This window comes from Mycena indigotica (assembly GCF_014461135.1).
Source record: "Mycena indigotica strain 171206Taipei chromosome Unknown Mind.scaff0010, whole genome shotgun sequence".
NCBI classification, from domain to species: Eukaryota; Fungi; Basidiomycota; class Agaricomycetes; order Agaricales; family Mycenaceae; genus Mycena; species Mycena indigotica.
This window is the reverse complement of record NW_023503009.1, coordinates 1,484,459-1,510,772: the sequence shown is the minus strand read 5'-3', so window position 1 is coordinate 1,510,772 and position 26,314 is coordinate 1,484,459. Positions and strand designations below refer to the sequence as shown.

General features: G+C 51.0%; 2 protein-coding genes across 2 annotated transcripts; both read left to right on the top strand.

Moving 5' to 3' along the window:
- Positions 1 to 415: 415 nt before the first annotated feature.
- On the top strand, positions 416 to 1,902 carry MIND_01125800 (uncharacterized protein; the record flags this gene model as incomplete). Its single annotated transcript, XM_037367812.1, has 7 exons — positions 416 to 432; positions 488 to 502; positions 563 to 595; positions 644 to 795; positions 848 to 1,073; positions 1,124 to 1,571; positions 1,618 to 1,902. 7 exons carry the CDS (start codon positions 416 to 418, stop codon positions 1,900 to 1,902), a joined length of 1,176 nt encoding a protein of 391 aa, XP_037215644.1.
- Positions 1,903 to 24,696: 22,794 nt separating this feature from the next.
- MIND_01125700 (uncharacterized protein) lies at positions 24,697 to 26,013 on the top strand (the record flags this gene model as incomplete). The annotated part of the gene is made up of 10 exons (XM_037367811.1): positions 24,697 to 24,766; positions 24,818 to 24,843; positions 25,256 to 25,348; positions 25,383 to 25,392; positions 25,452 to 25,525; positions 25,600 to 25,662; positions 25,708 to 25,798; positions 25,842 to 25,900; positions 25,946 to 25,959; positions 26,007 to 26,013. The coding sequence occupies 10 exons, from the start codon at positions 24,697 to 24,699 to the stop codon at positions 26,011 to 26,013; spliced, it is 507 nt and encodes a 168-aa protein (XP_037215643.1).
- Between the last annotated feature and the right edge of the window lie 301 nt (positions 26,014 to 26,314).

Below are 26,314 nucleotides of genomic sequence, written 5' to 3'. Positions count from 1 at the left end.
CAAAGCGAGAATGAATATCTGACCAGCGCGACCGCGCACATCGCTGGTCTCAACGAGCACATGCAAGACATCATCAATGTCCTTCGAGCTGGCGGGATCACCAAAGTACCAACAATTCACAACGACCGCAACGCTGCGGGTCAATATGCAGGGCCTGGGCTAGGCAAGGTTGATCTCTATGGAAGCGACTCTTACCCGTTGGGCTTCGATTGCGACAAACCAGAGGTTTGGTCTGAGCTGATATGTTTTGTGTTTATATTCCCATTTAGCTAGCTTACATCTAGCTAGAATTGGACACCAGTCACCAGAGATGGAACCCCGCTGAACTACTCGCGCTTTTTGAATGGCAAGGTGGCGCGTTTTCGTACTGGAGCGGTCCCGGCCGGCGGCTATGATGAATGCTATCGGTTAGCCAATGAGCAATTCGCCAATGTGAGTCTGCCCGTGGCAGAATTTACTTACTTCCTCCGTGGATTTGGTCAACAAGCTTCATGCTGTCACTGTTCGCACCTTATTAAACAACGCAAATGGTATCCCCACTGATACTCCCGTCTGGGAGAAGAATGGCTGGGCTGGAGATGCTCAGCTCGGTGCTGTAAGTTCAGCATCTTTTGGATCTAAAGGTCACTGAATCAGGCTTCAGGAAATGTTCCTATTCAACTTTGACTCGCAAGAGTTCCTTGCGAAGTACACTCAAGATCTTCTTGACACGCTTCCCGTCGGTCGTCCTGGTCCTCCCGGAGTCATCGCACCCTCCGGTGGTTGGGGTGCAGACAATCAAGCGGACCCGTGGCAGTAAGTCCCTTCTCTGAAACGACTCAATTTGTTATTTACTTTTCTTCTTCAGTGCCGCCTTTATCTTCATACCCGCCTGGATATATTCGTAACGTGGGGATAGGGATACGAGAATCCTTTCCGACAACTATGCCCTCGGAGTCCTATATCGAATTCGAGCTTGGTCGCTCGCTTAATAATATTGCCAACACCGGTCTCGATGACTGGGTTGTGCCAGAAAGCTCGCCGTTCGGCGGCAATCCGACTGAAGATTCACGGGTGTCAGCGACTGCATACTTGTCAGTAATTTATTATGGTCCTTTCTCTCACCTGACTAGCTTCCATGTAGATATCGTATGCTCGATATTATGGCTGGGATCGCACGGACGCTGGGGAAGACTGATGATGCAAACCTATTCGCTTCGCAGGCTGCCGGCGTCAAAACCGCATTCAACAATGCTTTCTGGGCGAATGACCATTACGCTGGCGTTGGCGACAACAGTTATCGCCAAACACACAATCTTCTAGCGCTTGCCTTCAACGTGATAACGAGTCCCAGTAATGCCCAGGCGGTCGCAGACAGCGTCGCTGCCGACGTCAACTCGCGCGGAGGCCATCTCAACACTGGTGCTCTCGGTACCAAGCACATCCTGCCCATGTTGACGGCCCATGGTCATTCTGATGTTGCGGCGGGCCTGATCAAGCAGACGACCTACCCGAGCTTGGGATTCTGGATCCAGAATGGCGCCACGACTTGCTGGGAGCACTGGGCAGTCGAGGCGCGCTCGCACGATCACGTACGTTTCTTCCCGTTTACCCGACTCAACTCTGACACTAGTTTAGTTCTTCCTCGGCACCTATGATGACCGGTCCTACCAGTCTGTCCTGGGAATTCAAACCACCAGCACGGCGTACAAGACAGTCAGCGTTGCTCCTGCGTTCACCGCCGCCATTCCCAGCGCGAGTGGCTGGGTTATGACGCCTTACGGAAAACTCTCGGTGTCGTACAACATCAAGGGCCAGTCCTTGTCGATGCAAATTGTCGTCCCTGTTGGCGTAAGCACATTGACAGTGTCAGGGGACAAGGTGCAGGTCGGCTCTGGGTCGTATTCGTTTGTAGCACAGTAGGCTGGACGAACTGGATTGGACTTGACTGTAGCAACTAGAGAAACGCGCCAAAATGAAACCTGTAGTATGCAAATACTATTATTATTGATCTTGACAGCAAAAGCGGTTTCAACGGGGGGATTAGGTAAATCATTGTGCGATGCTACATTAACACATAGCTCAAGACATAGCTATCTAGGCTACCCGCACCCAACAAAGACTTCATGACAGAAATACTTCTGTGTCCGCCGATAAATACCTTAAAAAATACTCACGGCTTGATCCATCGTCTTGGCCCCTTGGCTCACGCTGTTTACAGTTTGACCAAAGTCTCTGACCATCAAGTCAGCAAGTGTAGAGCTAGAGACCGAGTTGTTCTCGGTAGTCTTGCCCACAAGAAGACCAGAGTCGCGCACAAGAGAACAGTAATGAACTCTAGATCTGTAAGTAGCGAAACTAATCCTAGGGTACATCAAGTGCTACGTGCTTTATATACCCCATCAAACCGGAACAGCCTTGCTGTTCCGCTCAATCCCTACAGCAAGATTACACACTACTCTCACACAGAAGAGGTCATGCAACAGCATGCAACGCGGCGAGAAGATACGGAGTCCTTCATGTCATCACATGCGGGTTCCTATGATTCACCCTGCACACCGTTGAACAACTTCTCCGCCAGTATTATAACGGCTGTGACTATGGAGGCGACTGCCCTTCAATGCAGCTGTTCGCCGTTATCGCCATTGTAGGCATCTTTGTAGGAGCGGCCAATGGACAGAGTGCGTTGTCCTTTTTTGTCTTGAACTGATACTGAAGTTGTCCAAGTATCGGTTGGGGTCTCTTCTCGTAGAGAACCAAGTAGCACCACTCGGCATTGATGTTTCTCCTCGTTTTTCGCGGACAATTGCCTCAACTGCTCGTAGCGTCACACAAACTTCCTATCGTATCGCAGTCTCCGCGTTAACAGCAGGTGGCTCTGACGTCTGGGATTCTGGCGTTATCAACTCTCCCAACCCATATCTTGCCCCTTATTCTGGTCGTTCTCTTTCTTCCGACACTCAATACTTTTGGACCGTGGCCGTTGTCTCCTCTGCCGGCTCTGCCTCGGCTCAGTCCACATTCACCACCGGTTTCCTTTCCAAAAATGATTGGGGCTCAAGTGCTTGGATCGGAAAGAACGCAACCATCGTCCCCCATTATAAACGCTTTCACCAGCTCTAACTGGATATGGACCCCCCTCTTCCGGCCAAACTGCTCCCAATGCCCCAACGGGTGATATCGCCCTTCGTCTTACCTACTCCGTTCCGAGCGGCAAAACGGCCATCAGTGCCACTATCCTCGCCATGATCTCTTCACACTTTATGCAAATGGTGTTTTAGTTGGGAGCGCACCCAACGCGGTCGATATTTGGAAGCAGGCCCAAATTTTCCGCAACGTGCCATTGACTGGTACCTCGGCATCCCTCGTTTTCGCTCTACGAGCAACCAACAGGGCCGCGTGAGTTCTGGTGGAGCTGGTCCCGCAGGCGTTCTTTTTGCAACCCTCGTCTCTTTCTCTGACGGTTCTTCCACCATTCTGACATCCTCGACATCAACTTCGACAACGACCGGCGCTTGGAAGGCCACCACTTCAATTCCCGCTGACTTTCAATTACCTTCGACTTCTGATGCATCGTGGGGCACTGTCCTCAATCTTGGTACTTATGGTGTCGGTCCTTGGTCGAATGGCGTAAGCATTGCTCTTCCAACTGTTCCCATTCCGTCTCTCTCCGTCGCTTCTTGGATATGGTGCTGCAGGAAATGCGCCCGCTGGAGATGTCGCGCTTCGTCGGACAGTATCTCTTCCATCCAGCTCTACCAAGGTCGCTGTTTCTACCCAAGTCGTAATAACAGGCCGACGTCTTTACCCTCTGGGTCAATGGTGTCCAAGTTGGAGCAGCATCAAATGATGCTGATGTTTGGCGTGTAGCTTCCGCCATCTCTATTCCTCTTGGTGCAGGTACCAGCACTGACCGTCAACAGTGGTCTTGCAGTTGTATTTGCAGCCCAAGTGACAAACCGACAGGACGCCAGTTCTGGCGGCGCCAGTCCAGCAGGCTTCGTGTTCTGGAACGATCGCCTATTCAGATGGCTCTACCGATAGCATCATCAGCGATGGCAGCTGGAAAACTCTAGGTAAATAGCCATGACATCTAACAACTTCTATTAACATCTCCGCAGGGAGCCTCCCTTCCAATTGGCAAACTCCGACTTTCAATGATGCTTCGTGGGCGGCGGCAAATGTTCTGGGCAAATATGGTATTGGACCTTGGAACAGCGATGTGAGCATACCGGATCCGTTGGGAGAGCATCTAGCACCTCTATTGCGGAAACGATTCGTTCTTAGCGGCACTAGCACTGGTTTGTCATTCTTGATGATTCCATTTTTCGGCTTACGATTTTCCTTCAGGCAAACAAGTTTCTCAGGCTCGCATTTTCTATGCTGCAGGTGGTTACGCTGCGATTCAGCTCACGGCAGCTGAAACCAAACTGATCTACGAAGAACATGCCGTATGTGTCCCTTCCCATAAGGTCCACTTCCTGTGTGCTCGTCTCTGGTTTTGGGACGGTCAACTCTGCTTGTCAAGAGAGATTGAGCCGTGCAAAGGCGGCTGTCCACTCCCGCTGCTTCATTTTACTATCTCTTAAATAGCCAAACCAACGTTATTGATTCCTGCTCGTTTTTTTACCTTAACACCATGGTAGATATAGACCCGACTGCCCCAGTTTTCAAATATATTATTAGACGGGAGAGAAAGAAATTTTCCGGACTGAAATAAAAGCAGGCTGACTACCGCGGCGACAACCAATTGGTCCAGAGCTATTACAGCTACTAGTACTTAGTGTACCTTCAAGTTCAGGCTGAACTACCAGACTGAGAGGGACATATGAGTCACACCTCTACTCCAACCGATTCTTCCAATGGGATACCTCACGCTTGCCCTCGTCAAGGAGCCCAGCAATCCAGGAGATAATGTAATGTTCCTGCAGTTCACAAACCATTTTGCCAACCTCGAGCTCTCCGTCGCATCTTTGTTTCAACACCAACCGGAATTAGCAAAGTTAGTTACCAATCCACGTTGGATGATGGATTCGTGCAACACCGTGACCATTTGCGCTCATTTCTTGCAGGTCGGACAACGTCTTGAAAAGACTCCCGACTCCCTGAATCAGCACAACACAACAACGAGCCCATCGCCGTCTCGACCCGCCGGTGTATCTATCGCCTTTTCCAAACCACCAACAGCCCGTCTCTTTGCAGCCCCGTTTTCAAATTCAGTCGCGAGAGGAACGCGGCACGCGTCGAGAATATACCTGACAGTGGTACGAGCGCCTTTCGGATTCACGCGCTCTATGTCCACAAATCCTGAGCCAATCGTCTGGAGATCATCGCTCTCTTCAGGACTTTAATTGGTGACTTTCGCTCATCTCAGGACCTCGACGATGCTCTGGAGATTACTTTCTTTCACTGGCGAGAATGCGCGGTGTGTGCTCTTTTCACATACTGCTCTGAGTTAAAACAAGACCAGAAAAGCTTTGTGCACGTCTGGGTACAGTACTGCCGGGTCGACGCAGTATAATCCTACTTTTTCACATCTCTCCGCGCACTCATCTAAGTATATTCAGCCTTGTTACTGCCCCAAAGCCGCCAAGTTAAAAGAAACGACACGCGTCGCAATCTTTACGTTCTTGGAATCCCTTTCGGCATCACAAAGTATGCATATCAGTTCTCCTGCCTTTCTGAAAGTCGTCTTCTCTACAGTTAGTCGTTCACTGCTCTTTTGGCACTGTATCTCATCGCGTCTTTCTTGCAACCCTCGATGGCGCGTCACGGTCTCGCCGACGTGGCTTCGTCGTAATGTCGATCCATGAGGAAGCTCGCCGGGTCGTGACTGGTCTTGGTCGCAACAGCAAAGCGAGCAGTGGACTGGAAGTTTTGTGGGCTGTTGTCCATCGTTCTAAAGGTTGTTCGTCGTTGTCAGTCACCATACTTCCCTAACAAATCTCATATTAGGAGGTGATCGCGCTGGTGTTGTGTTGTCCCCCCATCGACGCTCAGTCCTCCCTCACACCTTTCTCAACCAATGTTATCCCGTGCTGATCATTCCCTCCCTCCTTGAAGCACCACCTCGACCGTGACTCCGAATCACTGGCCAATCTTCCGTCTTTGTTATTCGACGACCACGAAGATTTACTCGAGTACGTGGATTCGTTTGTCCTTTCGGAAATGTCAAGAAATTGGTCAAAACACCGCTCCCAGCTTTCTCTCTTGCTCCCACTCCTATCGCAACAAGCACTTGGCAGTAACTCTATCTGCTCATGATGCTCTTGGTGCTCTCAATGGCGAGTCTTACGCAGGTTCTACCATCCGCGTTACCTTTCTGGCCGATCCCGAAGTGCTCTTGGTTCCCACCTCGCTCTTCCCTCAAGAAATGGATTACTCTCGTTTCGAACCTGGGTTCTCCTGCAATGAAAACTGTGTTTGATTGCCGAAATCTACGCAACTTGGTTCCTCAAGACAGCAAATATCCATGCGTAGTCGTAGGTGTCCGGCGGACCCGGGATTTGGCCCGTCAGTTTGTCTGTGCCATTGAATCTTGAGCGAAAAGTCAGCATTTCTCGTTGCAGATAAAGCAACTCATGCCTCCAACTGAATCTGCTCTAGTGTACGGCCCGCTCGTCATGTCTCGTCGTCCATGATCTTGCCGAAAATAGCGATGAAATCACACTCGTTGACCATAACGAAAAGTGCGGCCGCGTTGGAGCAGTACCATAACATGGTTTTGATATCAGGGCCCAGAGGTCGAATTGGAGACATACTAGGTGGTTGTGAGAAGCCCACAAGGGTCGCTGCCCACGCGATGACACGTAGCCGCCCTCCAACGTCGTTCGCGGCTTGCACAAGGCGTGAAAATTTGGATGTATTTGTTCAAGTTTATAGGTATTAGTATTACAATCATTGGTGATGCAACCAAAATGTGACAACAGCAGGGGAGTACAAACAGAACGTGAAGTCGTACAATAAAAGCACACTAACTCTACCTTTAACTGCCAGTGCTTTCTTGTTCTCTGACTTCTTGCGACGGGACTGAACACAAGGACACAAGGCGACTGAATTCAGGCGAGACATATTTAGTCGTGGTGGACATTTGCCGATTGGGGAATCACAGGATCGGCCATGTGTCCATCGTCTGCGTCAAACTGCCCTGGGGTGCCTGTAACCAGATAAAATGAGCAACAGTGCAACAAATCTGACTCGCGCACACCTCTCTGGATGCCATAAACAGCCCTGGAGCTGTGATAGTGAACAATTTCGACTTCTTTTTTTCCATATGCAACGAGCGCACGACGTTGATCCGGCGCATCTCTCCCATTGCAGGCGTCTGGTGCATGCATTCCACATCACGCAGAGAAATGACCGACAGTGAGACATTCCGGACGGTAGGCGTCGGACCTGACGATAGCTCTGCGTGCTCTTCGAGTGAGTCATTTGATTCGGAAAGCTCCGGGTCCCCGTCGAGCCAGTGGATCAATGCGCGGAGGGGCAACTCATCGATCTCTAGCTCGAGTTGGAGAGAGCGTAAGTCGGGCATGGATTGCTTGTTGGTCTGGTTGAGCACAAATCTTGCTAGGCGGGTGCTGCACTTGCGAATTACTATGCTACTTATAGCTGGTATGGCCTCGAAGATTTCGCAGAAATCAGAAGACTGGTCGTTGATCGGACTCGGAGTGAGGACGAGTGCTTCTAAATGACAGTGGGACCGCACGAGTAGGTCTGCAATAGCGTTCTGGGAGTCATCATCCAAGTTGTCAAGGTTGAGGTGCGTCAGAGCAGGGACTGTAAGTTGGTCTGTATATTGGAAAAAATAAATTTGGGACAGGACAAAGACGATTTTCTTGTTTTCATTTCTTCCGTATTCCGAGACTCCGCGTTGGACCAAGTTTTTGGTCACAGTTTCCGCATTGGTGGCTCCGTTCATCTCCTCTGCCTAGGTGTTGAGCCTGAGATAGTCATGAAGATTGGAGGGTGGTCCTCTTCCTGTTTCCTTATTTATTGGCGCCGCCTGGAGACAGTCATCCCAGTCGCTTTGGTCCGCGCATGGTCGGCAAGCCTTACTTCCTTTGCCAAGAGACCACCTATAGTGCACCCTAATACCCTCTAGTTAGAGGGATAGAGTGGGGTACTCTCTCCCTCTAACTAGAGGGGGTTGAGCCAGTAGCGGGCACCCCCGCTAAATATGGCTACCAAGGGGGGTCTTGGTAGCGGGGAGAGAGGCCCGGAGGCTGCCATCACCCTCCCGGCTGCCTCCCCGCCCCCGCCCACTGTGCGCGCTGCCCGCCGCTGCCCGCCGCCCGCCCCAGGGCCTCGGCGCCGTCGTCACGATCGTGACTTATGTCACCGATCGCTGATTGACGTCGCCGATCGCCGCCCGCTGTCGTCGGCCGCGGAGCTTCTTGCCCGCCGGTGTCAGGCACCCCGCCGCCGCTGTCAAATAGTCCGCCGACATTGTGCTCGACGTTGCCCTCGACGGTGAGCTCAGCTCTCTATCATTTTCTGTCAAATAAAGTGATTTCCAATCAAACTTGATGATCGCAACACAATGACGGCGTCATCGCTGCCATCTACTGATCCCGCCCTCCCCCGACGCCCCGCCCGACGCGCCCCCCGACGCCTCCCGCCCCAAAAATGAAAAAGTTGCGGAATCTCACGAAGACCATCCCAGTACAAACCGCTTATTAATAGCTGTGTTCGTTTAAGAGATATTAATAAAACTCGTTAACTCAATTAAAAGTCGTTAACTCAGCTATCCTCCGTTATACACCCCGAGGATTCGGAACAAAAGTGGGGGATTTTTTTGATTTTTATTGAGGGAAATAAAGCTATGAATAATGTTTACCATTTTTTGTCACCTAGATATCCATGCAAAAATGGTCTGAGATTTCTGGGCATATTTGAGGGATATAAAAGTGAAAAAAAAGGGCCCAGATTTGATGACAATCCAGGTCTAAAAGACTGAGCCTTTTTGAACATAAAAAAAGATTCAAAAAATGCTTTCAAATTTCAACCTAGATTGTTTTCCTATCTTTCCCCAGTTTTTCACCTGGGCAAAAAATGGGTCAAAAAATGAAACCAGATTGCAAGATAAAAAAGTGACAAAAAAAGGAAGCTTAGATAGTAGTGAAAAAAAGGGGCAGTATTGCCAGCGGCCACCCATCAGCCATCACACTGTCACCCATCAGCCACCAGCAGCTTTTAGCAAAATATATTTACTAACTTCTACTTAAATTTAAAATTACACAACACTGTAAATCTGGAAAGTTGTATCTAGCACAATGAGAAAATATGTCATCTACTGCTACAGTATCAGTAAAATTTTCCATCTGAGATGAGTATGTATATGCAGGGAACTGCCAGTGACGATACCGAGCAAAGGGGTCTTGCATTTGCACTGGTAATGATGCCTGACGACGGATAACAAACTTGGTTTCTTGGCCATGCTCTGAAGCTATAATTTGCTCGATACTTCCTGGAACCAGAGCTTTTGAACCAGGTGGATAGTAGAGCACTAGACTGTTCCCAAGATGTGTGCTAGCACGAGAGAAGTTGATGCCATCTCTGGTGTAATGCGCTCGGAACCCATCTTTTGCTGCTGGCAATGAGTTGGATTTGATATTATATGAAGGGAAGGTTTTGTCAAAGAGAGACTTTAGCTCCTTGATAACAGGAGGACAGTCAGAGCGGCAAAGCCAACGACGAAGCGCAGCACCCCGGAAAAATGAATGAGTGAGTGTTGCTTCAAGTTCTCCACCAGGATGATCATTGGTGTTCATCTTCTGAAGGAATCCAATAACACGTTCAAATGGAAAGCACCACCAAGAGGGGATGAGACCAAATGAGATAAGAAAGTCATAGATATGGAATGCAATATGGACGTTAGGCCGCATGTGATGAGATCAAGTATGTGGGTGAACTGTGCGTAGACCATCTACCCAATGCTTAATCAGCATGCGGTACTGTTCCGCCCGCGGCTTTGTCATTGTATGACGACAAGCTATAGTTACAGCAGAGAAGAGGGCCATTGTATGGTCCAACACCTCCAGCATTCGGCCATCTGCTGCAGTTTTATCGCCCCATAGCATGACAAGAGCAATAGGCAAGTAGACTGTGGCAAGAATTCGCCATTCTGCAGCTTTGATGGTACCTGCATTGCTCTCGCCATAGTTACTAGGGACTGAGTCGATCCACGAAGGGGTTGAGGTATTCGCAATGACACTTTGAATATATTTGAGTTGCTTCAAGTCAATTGCACGTGGCATAAAGTTGGGGTCAATCAAGGGTTTTGTGTAACGCTGTGAAACTGGTCAGAAAAGACTGAAAAAGGGAAGGAATAACAATGAACTCACCCAGGCGACAAGCCGATCAATCAGGTGACTTTTTGTAGTCGCACCAATCAGATTAAGGCTAAGAGTGTGAGCAACAAAGTGCAGCGCAGGACGGTTTGCATTGTTTAATGTTGTCCTAAGCTGTTCAAACGTGATTGCAGCTGCAGCTTGAGGTGAAGCCATGTTAGTGTCACCATCAGTGTCAATTTGGGGTTCGGCTTGTAATGGCTCAACCAGCTTCAGTTGAATCTTCCGAATCTGACTAATTTCCTTCTCCGTATTCTTTCCAAGATGGAAGTCAGGATGGCATGTGGCAGGGTCATACTCAACTCATTCATGAACAAACGCTACACCAGCATCCACTTTACACTTTGCGATATTTGCATCTAGGCAAAGAACTCTCCGACAATGATAGTGGACAAGGCCTTCGAGCAGGCAGTGCATAGAATCAACGACAGCCATTTTGGTCGGGTCCCAATATGGAAGCCGCCAGAATTCTGACCATCGTACCCCATACTCGGAAAAGATTTCATTGCGAACAGCTTGAGACGGAGCCTCACGCCATTCATAGGCCTTGGTATGCAAGACTTCTACATCACGGGGTTTCCAATTATTGAAGTCGGTACGGTACATGTTTTGGACGCCTATGAGATCACAAACAGAGCAGACATGGTCCGATGTAGCAGCTGCCAGGCCATTGGCTTTGCGACTTGCAGGAAGATCATTCACACTGATCACAATCATTACATGGACTAGACGGCCCAAGGGATACAATGCTGTTCGTGAGAGTCAAATACCACGCGTCCAGGCGTCGACACAATCGTCGATAAGAGGGCGGAAGTAGTAGCTAACCTGGTTGTGGTTAGGCTCATGCGGGCCAACAATAATGCTAATCCACATCAGTTCGGGGCGATAGCGAATGTCAGCTGGAAGATTGAGATTGACAACGGCAAGCAGACCAATGGAGTCATGATTCCCACACTTGCGCGTTCTATTGGGATTAAAGAAATCAAGCATGACTTCCAGGGCGAGCCGCAAGTGCCCATCCCTTTCAATAAACAGTTTGTCAGGCACAGGACCTTTGAAGTTGCGCAAGAAGGCTGCCTCGAACACATTATTCACCTCTTCCTTTGAGTGCGGAGTATCTTTGCGAGACAACCTTTCGTTGACGGCCCTGAAGGCTTCGTCACAAGCTTCTTCACATAGGCTCTCGATTTCTGCATCTGAGAGCATGCCAGCCAAGTAATCAAGGAATGATGCATAAACGTAGGGCTTAATAGGTCGCCATTTGCCGTTCCGGAGCTCTAGCAGTTGCTCATTGCAGCCGACAAAAGGCCCATCCTTTGGATAAAGAAAGCCTTGACAGGTCCTCGGATACACCGGGTCTCCCGTCAGTCGGTCAGTTGTGGGCTTGTGAATGAAGTGGCAGGAAGGGCAAGTAGCATAGATGATGGTTTTCGGGTCAAGTTTGAACCGTCTGAGCGCCATCTCTAAACTAGTTGGAAGCTGGTTTAGAATATCTTCTTGTTTAGGTGTTGGCTTAGTATTCGGTGAGTTGGTTGACATTGTGAGTTGGATGATGATGTGCACAAAACGCAGGATAAGGTTAACGGGGTTTGTGCTGACCCTCATTATTACGTGGCATATTACTGCTAGCAGAGTTACAACTTGGGCTATTGTATCAAAGGCGCCAATGGGATTGACAAAATGATGTGCTAGGCTAGTAGTCAGAACCAATGTATGCGCAGAATGCAAAAGCACATACCTGAATCATACTCGACCTCAGTGGTCGCAGCCACCTTTGGGACGATGGCACCAATGACATCAATGTCAGCGTCAAGAAGACGAGCTTCACATCGGACGCTATCAACAAGCTCGCTGAACGCAACTTCATGGCGCTTGGAGCGTAACCGTTTGGCTTGTCGTGAGAGCCCGGGCGCAATCTTGATACTTGATAGGAGTTGGCCAGCATGGGTGACGATAGTTGCTGCATGATCAAGATCCGTTTGGAGAGTGTCAAGGGCGCCGTCTAAGGACTGAGACATGGTTATCTTTTCGCGAGCACCGCGAATCTGCTGCAGCATATCCTGCAGTAGCGTTTTGTCTTGCTGTCGAGACCGCACCAATGATGGCTGCGCGGGCAGATGCTAGAGCTGTGGCGTCCTGTTCATTTGGCAACTGTTGCACGGTTTCCGGTACTGGTTGCGACAGTACGAATGCGACTCGCTCTGTTACTTCGTCCTCGGAGAGAGGCGAAAAGGCCATTGGAACATCAATGTCGGCTTGAGAAGCAGCGCGTGAGCTGAAGAGTCGAGAGTGTTCTTGCGCTGGATTGGCGCTAGCGTCGTCGGTAACCACCAAAGCAGTGAGAAGGTTTCCGAGGTCGTCGATGGCCATGGTAGTCTCAGCAGCCTGCTCCAAATGAGCTTGAAGATCGGATTTATGCTGAAGTCAATCCTCGACTGGAACCATATGGTTCACGCGGTTATTGAGGGGACAGCGTTTACAGAGATAATGGGAAGGCATCTGGCAACGTGCAACGTCTGACAAGGATGCAAGGGGTTAAGTCACAGAACGAGCATCTCTTTATACCAGAAATGCTCTTGTTCCGAAAACGGATATAGTCCCACGTGGTGTGCCCAAATGATGTCGATTGGATTGGATTGGGAATAATGGTATTTACGACAGGCAGAATAATACAAAGATGGCCGAATAGGGCACTGGATGAGCGCGAGCGTGACGAGCATGTGTGGCGCGATACAAGGGGCAACATACACTGAGAAAAGGTCAGTTTACAGGAAGAGTCGCTTGAAATGACGAGGAAGCAAAGTGAGTGTGACATAACGATGAGTCAGAGCGCCGATGATCGGTCTTTGATGACCGGGGATCGGCCGATATGAATCAGTCACGTTCTCATTCTCCTTCATCCCGACTCCCATGCTTATTGTTGTGCATTTGCCAAACGTTGCACGTTGGCAGTGCCTTTGGTGTGGAGCGGGATCTCCCCAATGTTAACGTCTCACGCTTATTGTTGCTCTTCCCTCAAGCCCGGTCTACAGCGGCCGCGCCACAACTCTGGGCAAAAAATCTACAATATTCCCCATCCAGCCATCGTCTCAATTGTCGACTTCACCCGCTTCCAACAAGTCAAAATTCTCAACATTCTTCCCCACAACTCCAATGACTTTTCGTTGCCCTCCAAGTTCATCCCCTCCGAGTCTCAAATCTCCCTTTGCCCTGGATGGGCGTCAATCACCCTCAAAGCTCATCACAGACCCATACAAGCACGACTATGAGCAGAGACGTGCCGCTCGCGCCCGAGAGCATTCACTTCTTCTGCTGACAGAGTCGACTCGGTCTCTCGCTCGGCAGAACTCGGACGTTGTGCCCGTATGTCTTTACCCTCCACTTCCTCGAAACTTGCTGAGACATATCACAGAATGATCGATCTGACAATAATCATTCGAAAGCTCTCTCAAGCTTAGGCTCGCTCGACGATTTGAAGTCGTTTGGAAGTCCAGTCTCCGAGTTTGAGCATGTCAGCATAATGTGTAAGGTATGAGAATGATTATTCGTTCTGTGGCTGTATTTAGGCCCCCCCCCCAGGAAAATTTACTGTCATCGTCCGCCAACCCCAAGAGTATATCCGTCGAGGAGTTCTCGCCGCAAGCAACAAATGCAGCCGCCCTCACCAACCACAACCACCGCCACCTAACCGCGCATCCCGAACGTCTACTCGAAAGCCCGCGCATCGTGTTCATCCTCATCCCGCTCAGTCTTGCCAGCCTGCCATCGGACGTCACCTGCTCTGCCCACACGGAATCAAGCGTGGTATTCCGACATGTCCGCATGGAGTTCGCCGCCTTGCGGTCTGCCCACATGGCCATCGGCGGGCCCAGGCCCAACGCAAACATGTTTGCTGGCTATTCTTATTTGTGTATTCTACTGACCTTTATCTAGCAAATGGCTCCTCCAAAAGCTCCTCCCTCCAAAGCGGTAGAACTGGCCGATCTTCCTGAGAGGCAGTTTCCGGGCGCATGGATTGATTAGATTAGCTGTGTTTATTATGTATCAATCTACGTATGAAATATCAGTGTCGGCCGATCAGACTCAGCCGGCGCGGCCGATTGACTTCGGATTTTGTTGCTGGATTTTCGCGCCATGGATATATAATTAAGGGCCCATATTTACACTATCTAAAAGGAATGGACAACACTACTGGAACTTACAGGAAAATTGAATCCAACTGTCCGCAATGCAGATAAACCATCGTGTCGCGTTGCGTCACACGCGTCACACGGAGGTGGCAGCAACGGCCGAGAGGCGGTAAGTGTTAAACTTAGCCTGTGGTCAGCGGCAGTGCCAGGGGGGAGGCGAGTAACAGAGGAAAGCAGCAAGCAGGCAGCGACAGCACCAGGGGGGAGGTAAGCAACAGAGGAAAGCAGCAAGCGGGCCAGCGGGCCAGACGACCGGGTCCAGAGGGGTCCAGCCTGGGCCAAGATTACTGAGCGTCAAATTTGGCAAGGTGGACATGCGTGGATCAACCGGTGGCGCGCCTAGGCCAAGCAAGCGGCGGCTGGCGGCCAAGTGACGGGCAAGCAGGGCCAGGTGCAAGAGGCGGGCAAAGGGGCGGGCGGGAACAAGCTAACCCGGGCCAAGCGGCTACCAGCGAGCCAGGGGGGCTATGCAGGCTAGGCGGGCCGATTGATGTCGGCCGAATCAAATCGGCGAGTGTTGCAACAGCAGCCGATGGCTGTATTCGGCAGTTCCGGACTGGCTGATCAGCACATCGGCGAGCTTGTCACTTAGCTGGATCAAGTCGGTGGGTGTTGCGACAGTGGCCGAGTGTTGCAACAGCAGCCGATGGCTGTATTCGGCAGTTCCGGACTGGCTGATCAGCACATCGGCGAGCTTGTCACTTAGCTGGATCAAGTCGGCGGGTGTTGCGACAGTGGCCGATGGCCGTCTCCGGCAGTTCCGGACTTGCCGATCACCATCATCACACATCAACAGTCCAGGAACATTGGTCTTGGCAAAGAAGATCTTATTCAAGTCGATGTAGAAGTTGTGTAGAAGTGCAAACTAGTATTTCTTTGAGCTTCGAAGCTTCGCCAGAGCTTCCTCGACTGCTTTCCCACCCGCTTTCTTCTCAGCGGCCTTCGTCTTCTTACAGAAGTTGATCAATACAGTCTCAATCGGCCAACGCTTCTTGAACGCGTTAACTTCAGGGAACCTTTGTGCCACCTGCTCCGAAAGGCGGTCCAGTTTATCGGGTCCTGTTCCGTAAACACGACTCCAGCCGGGAGAGAACTCTCTGCAAGCTTGATGCCAAAAGCCTTGAAGCATGAGTAGTGAATCAGAAACAGCATGAAGACTCGGACACACTGTGAATCGTGCAATAAACTCTTCAGTCCACCCGGTAATAACAGGGAACTCTGTAGCTGTGACCCGTGATGCTCCTCCCTTTGGCGCTTCCTTGGCTGGCTGGGTGTCCTCGGGTTCAGCAATGACAACGTGTGCGATCCGTGTAATCAGCTTGGACGCTTTGGACGGCTTGGGCTGCACGAAGGCAGGAAGATCTTCATGCATAAGCACGGGCGGCAAAACGCGTTGAGCAAGCTCGGTATGGGTTAGAAGAAGTACGATGGGAGGAGGGGGAGGGTCGACACGAGCAATGAAGGATTCGGTAGTCGACATGTGGGGAAGAAGGTGTTGGTCCTTGTTCTTGCTTAGGCTCTTATTGTGTCGCTTGGAAGATTGATACCATCAGTACTCGTAAACAATTAGTTGCTTGTTCCTAATCTGGTTGAATGCGGCACATAAAAAAGACGCGGTCCTGAGCCTCCGTCATACATCTGGATGAGCTCCGACATCACCTATTCGTTGCAGTTCCAGCTCGACGGCCATACTGGCGCCGTTCTAACCCTGGCATGCCACCACGATGGGAAGTATCTAGGAAGCGGAGGTGCTTCTTTGTATATCGTTGAAATTACACACTCAACCTAACAGGAACGGACGGTACAAAAATCTGGGATCTGCAAGCCCGCAGCGAGGTGCAAGTTCCCGCATCCTCCACCCTCCGTGGTGCTACAACGTGCTTGTTGTGGTTGAAGAGGGATGACGACACCACCGAGGCGCTGGTCTATGGCACGCAATCGGGGTATCTGGTTTGTTGGACCGATGAGATGGACAAGGTATGACTCTTTGGACCATGAGCATGACTGAGTTACTGTTCAGGAGAAGGGCGTTACCGTGTTTAAGGAGGCTTGGTGTCGGCAATTGACCGAGCCGGCCGAGATAACGGGTTTGGCCTTCGACCCAATGATGAATCGACTGGCCGCATGTCATCGAGGGGGAGTCCTCCAGCTTTACGCACTCCGCGGAGCTACTATTCGTCAGGAAGTTTTCTCCTTCAAGATCTCCAATTGTACTCCTCAGGCCGTGATGTTCGGCTCAATGTTTGGTAATGAGCGCGAGCTCATGCTGTTTGGGCTTCACTGTGGGCTGGTGTGAGTGTCTTTTACTTGGAAAGAAGCATTTGCTGACTTACTTGATAGATATACAGTGCGTGGCAACCTGCCGCCCTCCGTTGGGAATGCATGGAATCTTGGGTGCCTGATGTACGATAGTTTCTTGTGGGTATTGGCGTGTGTTGACTTCATCCGTTTCAGCGGCGGTGTTGCCCTCGATGGGGCGAATAGCGTGCTCTGCATCAACGATCCATCCATGGGCGTTGATTCATACAGCTTCAGAGATAGAGAATGCCTGAAAAGTTTCCCGGTGCCGATGACGAAGTCGCAACGCGTGCGGCAAGTATGTTTGGGTGATAACTGCACCACAGTCGTGAGTGGAAGCGACCATGGGACCGTCTACGTCTTCAATCGGGCGGAGCGGCAAGTTGATGACAAAGGTTGTTGTCGACGCAAGTGAATGGGTTCAAACCATGTCGGTTCGTGTCCTCCAACAACGACATCGACATCCTGACAATCGACAGATGGGCAATATTAAGGAAGTGCCTCATATCTTCACTGCAAAGTCGCGCGAGATGACAGGTCGCAACGCGATCTTTGTATATCGGAAGAGGTCTAACGAGCGTCGTGCGCTTGCTCGCATTGTTGGTATGCTCTGGTATCTTATGGCTGTGGTGGTTGTCCTCTTCGCGCTAGGATTTGCCTACCAAAACTTCGTGTTAGTGATGCCTTTTCCCATATATCGGTAGTCCAATCACATACAATGTTGACTAGAATAAGAATAACAAGGTTTGGGGGGATGCGCGGCAAGCTGAGTGACTCCCAATGTGCAACATCTGAGAGGTCACGTCAGACCGGGAAAGCGTGTGGGGAGAGCTGTGGGGAGGGACGAGTCGGCGTGTGACGTGGCAAGAGGAAAGAAGCGAGGGCCAAGAGAATTGATTGCCGCCGGATCCTGTGGGCCGGGCGGCCAAGCATCGGCTGATCAAGGATCCGCCATCAGCCACCATCACGGTTGTTTCAAATTTAGACAATTACGGTGGGAATGGTTGACACAGCAAACCAGGGCGGTACTCTCACCCTATTGTCCCAGTTAAATGTACATCTCATTGTTCGCAAGGCTCAGCGGCGCCACAAATTTGTCGGACTCTCATCTCACAATTGTTCACCCAGTTATAAAATGAAGCAGGTTTCTGTCTTAACTCCCAGAGCTCGAAAGTGTTGCACACTTCGAGATCATCTATCCTCATTTCCTCATCCTATCAGAATCCCGTGTCCATGGGCGACGACATAGGTATACGTGAGCCGCCATCGAGCAACGTCAAGTGACCTATCAAACGCGCCCTCGTTTCTGGTCCCCAGCGCCAAAAGTTTGACGCGGCACGCGAGGAGGCCGCGTACCACAAGGAGACAGCAATAAACGCCAAAGCTGACCGTCGTCAGCTTGCGGATCACAACGCCCTTCTTACCAAAGCCCTTGAGGAGGCGCATCGGGTCCGCCTTGAACAGGATCAACAAATCCTTGCAATGCAAGTCCACATCGCCAAGACCGCCGAGCAGATCGCAAGTCTTGAGCAAAATGACTCCGCCATGCGCGACAAACTTTAAGAGGAGCAGAAAAAATTCGTCAACATGGTGCGTGTATTGATATTTCAACACATTCCAAGCAATTGACAATATCACAGGCTACCGAGATGCAAGGTTTAGCGGCGACAACTGTAAATCTTCATCGTGCAATGGTCAGTACAAAATGTATTCAAGATCAGTCACTCACGCGAATCGTCAGAACGAACGTGATGACGAGGTCCTTGAGCTGCGCTCCCAAATTAAGAGAGCGCGCACTAAGCTGAAGTCATCGGCCCCTCCGATACCGAAGCGTCGAGGTAGATTCAGTGGCGACTTGCTGCAGAACATGAGCAATTCCACGCCACAGCTTCCGCTGAACCCGGGCGCCGATCGCTGGCCCCACCGCCAATCCCTCTGGAGACGACGACGACGTAGATGTGGAAGATCTGGTAGCGAAGTTGAAGAGTCTGGGAAAGTTGGGAGAGGACAGTCGCATCACCATCGTGGTTGATAACCAGACGCGTCGAACGAGGTCAGAGAGCTTGGCAAAGGAGAGTGTCAAACCTCCAACAAGAGAACTAAAAGCTATCGCATTTGTGAGACTGAGATCACTGATTCACTAATATCATGCACTGACCGAGCGGAACCTAGGGTATGCTTCGCGACGCGATGCGCGAGTTATTCGGTGTCGACCAAAACTTGGATTTTGCCGTCCATAAGTCAGCTACGGCGGAGGAGGTGCAGAAATTTGCAATAGAAATGGAGGACGTCATGGAAGGGGAGATAATTGGGCTTCCGAAAGCAATCCCTCAATGGGATTTCAACCCGGCTACCGACATTCGCTCTGGAACGAGGTGCACATGCAAGCTGTGATCGAGAATGTGATCGCCAAAGATGCAGAGGGAATGAACTTAGTTGGAAAGGGCAAAATCAAACGGGAGTTCTTGGAGGCCATATTACCAGAGCAGCTCAAAAGAATCCGCGGAGACTGGAATAAGTTTCAGCCTCGTTTTATCTCGAAGGAACATCGTTTTGAAACGAAAGCGGAGGCAATGGCACGGGGTAATTTTATGCTGGCTCAACGTCGGCAGTCATCCAGATTGATTAACGCGCAACACTCGGGTATGGACGTCGATTACCATTGAGCAATGATGCTGATTACAACACAGAAATTTGAACGACGTGTTCGAACAGTTGAAGCTGTGATATACTTCAAGTCGATCGACCGCGCGGGAGATTTAGCTGCATGGAAGTGCATGCTCGAGCTCCTCCAGCTCCTCGGCCCTGGCGGTATGTCTAAGGAAGAAGAGGCGGACTTGTTGGTCAAAGGAAAGAAGGTGAAGACGTTCACGATAAAGCTGTGCGTCTGGCGCGAGCCTGTCATTGTGGACTACATGCGAATGGTGGATGACCAAACCGACCGCATCACCGAAATCCACCATGGAGGAATCCAAACGGCGCCCCGAGATCGCGGAAGCATTAATGGAGCCAGAAACCCGCCCAAAGGTCTCCCACGTTGCCTCTACAATGCGACTTGGCTCCAGTCCCAGCCAAAATTGTACGAGAAGAGCCTGAACATTTCAAAACAGAACTTTGCTCTGTTTGTAGCTGCTACTGATCGTATGTAAGCCGAAGGTAGTAGTGTGGGAAGTAGGCGTACACGTAGTTGTAGCTCCACTCGATGAATGCAATACAGACTGCACAGAGGACGCAATTGGCGTGATGAGAACTTGACGAAGCTCAAGCTGTCGTGTCGGCAATGAGAGTCGAAGATGTCAAAACAAGCAGCCAACGTGCAACGTATGGCTCGCGTGTCAGAGACGGGCTCATGGCGGAAGACCCTGCATGAGTTTATAAGTGAGTACTTGTATCACTGCGGGCAATGGAGCATATTCTGCCCTAGAATATGTTGAGAATATTATGAATATTACAGGCTGTATTCATTCCATTTTCTAGGCCGGAATATGACAGGAATATCCGTGGAATATTCTCAATTTTCTCACCATCTGTCATATATATGACAGCCTGGAAAATGTTAAGCATATCCGTGGAATATTCTCAATATGCCTCATGTTTTCTTTCAATATTCCGGCCTGGAATATATCACATGTTCCAGGCTGGAATATTGTGATTAGATTTTGACACTATTATTGATTGGGATTCTGATTGGGATTCTATAATTAACTCTATTTAAACTACATGACTGCTGGCTAGTACGTACTTAGATACCATGAAAATCAATCTAACCATCTCCACACCTAGTCCACAAGCAAGAACTTACTGGACCTGTCCATTCCACAAAGGAAAATTCGATAATATGAACAATTATCATATCTACTCCCGATCTATGTAACGACTCGTGCATTTTTCCAGTCCTCGACTCACATTCTGGCACCAGCAGGCGCATAAACTCACTTTGTTGGTAAAGTCGCACCTATGTATGGATGACCAGGGCTTGGCTCTCCTGGTATGTCTAATTTGTCAAACGAGGCCTTAACTGACGTCTTCTCGAGGCCGATATCTCTGAAGTCGTTCCTCGTTTCGGACGATGAGCCGCTCCCAGAAGCCAGCTATTGGACACGACCTGCGACACTTGCCCAGCCAAAGGGTACAGGCAAGCGTTGTCAGAAACGAGGCCCCCAGTGCGTTTTCTTGCCCTGTATCTATTGTCTTCACCAATGTTTGCGCAGCAGGCAGTACCAGGTCTACTTTCTTGACTCCAACAATGAAGGATCAAGCGAATGCAGCAACTTGTGCTGGTGTGTCTTTTCCTATGGCCAGCGATGAGCAGTACTTACTTACTTCATACTATCTCTTTTAGAGGCGTACGGGTCCTCTCAACAGGAATGTGATGTCGACAAGCAGCAAGGCCGTTATCCGAGTCGCGTTCGCGAAGCCCATCTTTGTTGGCTTAGCGCCCCTTTGCATCCCCCCCACCGTATCCTCACGCCGCATCCGTCCGAGCAAGACACTCAAAAGAAGCGCATGGTCGCTGACACATTTGATATCCATTCCCAACAATCTTGCGAGGCCGGAATCCCCACCATCGTTCCACGTCTTCTCCTCTCTGAACCGACAAGACCATCTAGCGCAAGTCTTCGGGCTAGCTGGCGCCTTGTGGTTTCTTTTTCCTGAAGATTACGTGACATCACATCCGAGAAACGATGTTTCGCCGCTGCTTCTGCACCACATACCGCTCTATAAACTGTATCTCGCAGTGCGGCACAAGCCTCCGACGCCAACCAATTCTTTTGGGACAGTCTCATCGACAGGAAGGCCTTCGTCGACACCGTTTTCGCCAAGGTCGCCACTTGTGCTGCAATCAGGTATACGGCTGCCTCAACGGCGACCCCGCCGCTATAAACTGTCTCTCGTTATGCCAGCGCACATACCCTTCCACTTCCACATATCTTTGGCAAGATATCGGTCGCAAATCGTTGCTCTGTCGTTCTTTGTGGCTGGAAATCATTGTTCGTGGGCTTGAAATGGTTCGCGAGGCGGCGCGTGGGGCTCTTTCGTCAGCCAAGCGTCTTGGGAAATGTGGCAGCTTGTTTTTCAATGTGTCGACCCGTGACAAGTCCTTGAAGGTCGAAAGGATGACACCAATCTGTGTCGTTCTTGGTGAGCGGCTTTTCTCGCTTAGCGTGCTCGGCAGACCTAGATATCTCCGGACCGTGGCGAGCACAAGACCGCTGAGTTGCCACTCAGTAGTAAGAACTCGACGGGGTGCCCCCATAGACAAAACCCAGACCGAGCACGTCGAGATTGGGAGTCAGGACAAGCGGCTGGCTCAGAGATTCGTCCCGGAAAGATGGTCGCTGCTGTTCGCGCCCAGCATCAAGACAAAAGCCATCGTTCCGGCGGGTAGAACAGATTTTTCAGCACAATGCACACGTAGTTCACATTTTTTTCTCGCGTAGGCAATGACATTATTGCGAGGATGGTGGACGATGGAGGAGTCATTCAACGCGTTGCGGCGTTGAGACAGAACGTGGAGGCATGCTGGACGGCGGGAGAGAGGCAAGGGTTGGACTTTTTTCTTTGGAGAGGGCTGTTGTCGACTTGTGCTGTCGAGGGTATTGCCGGTGTTGAGCTTGGCTAGTCGGCTTCAAGATGTGGGAAGCTCAATAGGCAATAGTGAGACTGCAATCAAGCTCCAATTCTGAGCAACAAACCGTGAACCAGGATTTTCCCCACTCCAATTGCTCGGGCATAAATCCTGCCCGCCCACTGACACGTTGTCGAGCTCTAGCTTGAAACGGCATCGGACCACCTCCAAGATGGATATGGCCACATATCTTTCGTGAGAACCAAGACCGTGACACTCTACGGGAAGGAAATTAGTACTGCAAATACTACATTTACAAATAGGCTTACCTGCGCTGGGGGTATGAGTAATACCACCCGTAATAGTGCTCTCAGTCCTCTGAAGACTGAGATCTTCTGTGAGCATATCTCCTCTGCAGTCTTTTCTCCCTGCACACGCGCCAAGATACCAGCACACTGTTCATGACCCCGCCGAGGTGGAGAAGGCATCGCCAATGGATTTGGGGTGTCGGGTTCGGTGCTGACACTGCTGAGCGCAAACTTGAAGGCGGTCATCTTGGCTCATGGAACAGTCGCATCGCAAGCGTGGAAGTTAGAACAGGGAAGGAATGGCATTTCGAGCGAAAGGAAAGATGGCAAGATCGCGCCCCGTTGTAGTACTTGCACAGCATGGCCGTCATAATCATCTGGCAGGGGATAGGTGCGGTAAAAAATGAGAGCAGGGGTTCAAGCAGCAATCTGCTGCGCTAAGAACACCACAAACACGCCCATATACGCCCCTTCCACGACCATATCCCCTCTTCTCCGTCCCCCAGCAAATTTCCAGCTTTGCGACCACGCCGGCGACAAAGTCCAGTCGCGAATGAAAACGCGTTCAGCAGAGGCCCACTAGCACAGGCGAAAAGAAATGAGCACCATGTGTGGGTATAGCACTGGCAGCACCATGATATCCGGTCGATAGAGTCCCAGGACGCGACTTGACAGAGTATTATTCGTGTCGTCCAATCGAGTGACAGGTCACGCGTGACGGCACGTGCAGAGCGGCGGGAAGGAAGACAGTCAGAGACGCGACATTTGGAGTCGGCGCGGTGAGCTGAGGAGATGGGATTGCATTCGCATCGCGTCGGTGAAGAGTGTTAAAGCAGTATTGAAGACTCTGGTTTGGCTTTCTCGTTCGTGGAGACGGCAAACAACTTTGGCTTGGGTTGGCACGAGAGGTATTTCCCGAGTACGGCTAGTCGTTAGCGACCTTCCCACTTTCTGAAGCGCAGCAAAAACGGCCCCGCGGACCCCTCATTCCCATCGTTTGCAAGCGGGAACAAGACGGGCAGCCTTTCGTATGGTCGTGGAGAGCGGCGAGTGGCAAGTTGTGTGGTAAAAGAGAGCGGCAGGCGAGTGGATACATGTTCTCGTGCCGCTGGGCTGTGGCGAAAGATTCGAAAGCAGTTAGAAGAAGTTGGAGAGGAGGAGATAAATAACGCACCTTGTCGCTGTCTGGTTACTTCAAGTCCGCCCCTTCTACAAGGCATTCGCAGGTCTCGAGGCGTGCTGGTGCAAGAATGAAAGTGTCATGCCGAATCTTGAAGGAGGCCAAATGTGTGGGGTATTGAGCGAGGAGTATGGGTGAGACAGGCTCGATGGGCTGGTCTGTCAAGGAAGAAGTCAGTGGATGCGCTGAAAACTTCAGTGGTTACGCACCTTTAGCCTTCCCAGTCTCGCTTTGCGACAGTAGTTTGAGGACAAGAGTCACAAGACGGTCTGAAAAGAGGACGTGAGATTCAATGCAAAAGCACAAGCAAAGTGGAGACGTACCTACATAGTAACCGCCTGCAACCCCGATAGGCACCGTGCAGCGCCGAAGGAGAAGACTCCCAAGCCATGAAGAGTCTATATACATAGTTGTGATGGTTTTCGTGTCGTTGGCCCGTTGCGGAAGCTACGAGAAAAATGAGCAAACACCGGCTGACAAACCGGATAGCGGACCTTACCGGGCTTGAGCCCTTCGCTGTCGCTTCGACCCCGTCAATATCTCGCTCCGTCGACCGTGAGCGGCTCCATGAGGTTACACGGGTAAGGCCTTATTACGCATTGCCCGCCTTTCCCAATAGATGAGGAGATACTCGAAGTCTACGATGGGGCAGCCGCCACAGACGATGGTGTTGGAGCACTTTACACGAGCGTGGCTGCTGAAAAGGGAAGCAGAGTCGTTGCGTATGTAGGTCATCGTGGTGGAGGGAGAAGAAGATCGAAGATCACGTGCTCCGAGTCGGACCGGTGCCGATCTTCCTTCTCTCTTCTCCACCACAACCATGTACCTTCCTCCTCGCTGTCCGACACCGCTGAAGGCCATCCGTGGCTCGCCCGAGTGCGACATGGGAGGTGCGGGCCCTAGAGTAGTGCATTTTCCCTTGTGCTGACCTGTTTTACTAGTGCTTCTTGCCCGACGGCGGGCGAATGTTGTCGCCACTCTCTCTTCTCCCACCACGCGACGGCCGACTACATCGTTCTTTCAAAGCTTGCCGGCCCCGCCATGCTCTCTCTCCAACACCAGCGCAAAGGCTCAGGGTCGTGAGCGTAAGCGACAACCACCGGCGTTTCGGGTCCATAACCGTGTCGCTTACCATCTTCTCCCGCCTTCGTCATCCCGCACGCTCACTTCACCGACGAGCCCGCTCGCAGCCCAGCTCGGACGACATGGCCGTGTCCCGCATCTGGACGCCGCGGCAATGCTACCGCTAACTCAACGCCAAGCTCCCCAAATCAAGCTGCAGTGTGCGAGGACGCATTACCTCCCTCCAGCAACCGGCAAACGCTTCGCACCTCGCGGCTGCCTTCGGAAACTACGAAATCGACACTGAAAATGGCAAGGTCATCAGCAACGGCGCTCTCCTCAAGGCGCAGAAGACGTACAAGTCGGAAATCGCCCACAAGACACGGGGCCGTGCTGCAATGGAGGGGAAGGTACAAGTCTACGGGGGGTTGTCTATCCGCTCAGAGCGATGTCGGTGCGTCGCCACAGCCATTCAGATCTGGAACGGTCTGATTGTCTTTCGTGGTTTCATAGAGTGTCAGCTTATGACCACACTACAACCAGGCGCGAAAAACCACCGTGGGGGAGTGCATGGATATGGACACAATGTGCGTCCCCGCTCGGCGTCCTCTTCATCACGACAACTGACACTGCATCTGGCAATCCGCTCTGGCGCGTTCAGTGTCTCACCACGCCAATGTCTGGACTGGCTGTCGCGCCGCTGAGCAATCACGGAGTCATTACGGTATGTGTTGTTTTCCGGTTGTTCCGTCTGATTCTCTATCCGCAGCTTCCTCCGGGCTTTCATCTACAATGGCCTGTGTTGCCGCTCGAGCGATCGATCGAGCTTCGATATCAACGGACGCTGGACGCTGGTCACGGTGTGTGGTCCCCAAGCCTCCGTGCCCGCTTACGTTTCCTCAGGCCGAGCGTTCCTCAAGACCAGCACGAACTGGACTGAAACTGGGCCGCGTGGTGCCGGTGTTGGGAACGCCCGTGGGATGGATGCAGGTGTATGGGTACGGTAGGCGAGATCGATTTGGTTCGTTTTCAATTTTGAATTTTGAATTCTGAATTCGCCGAGGACAGGGAATGACAGATGGATGGCGGATTGGTGATGGGAAATTGATGATTGATGTTATGATTGATGTAATGACATGACGCAAATTTTCCTTGCCTCCCCCCCCCCACCCTCCAGTCAATCCTGACTGGCGCCCGTGTTAGGGTTGAATCAGACCACATAGCAGGTGTTACCGTTGGTCTGAGGTGTCTTTCTTCTCCTTTAATCAGGAATAACATTGGTTTTGGCCTCCGGTAAGCCTTATTCAAGTACAAAAATTATGGTCCAGCTAATTTTTTGGTCCAGTCTGTCCTCTAAATCTATTTGCTGTACACAG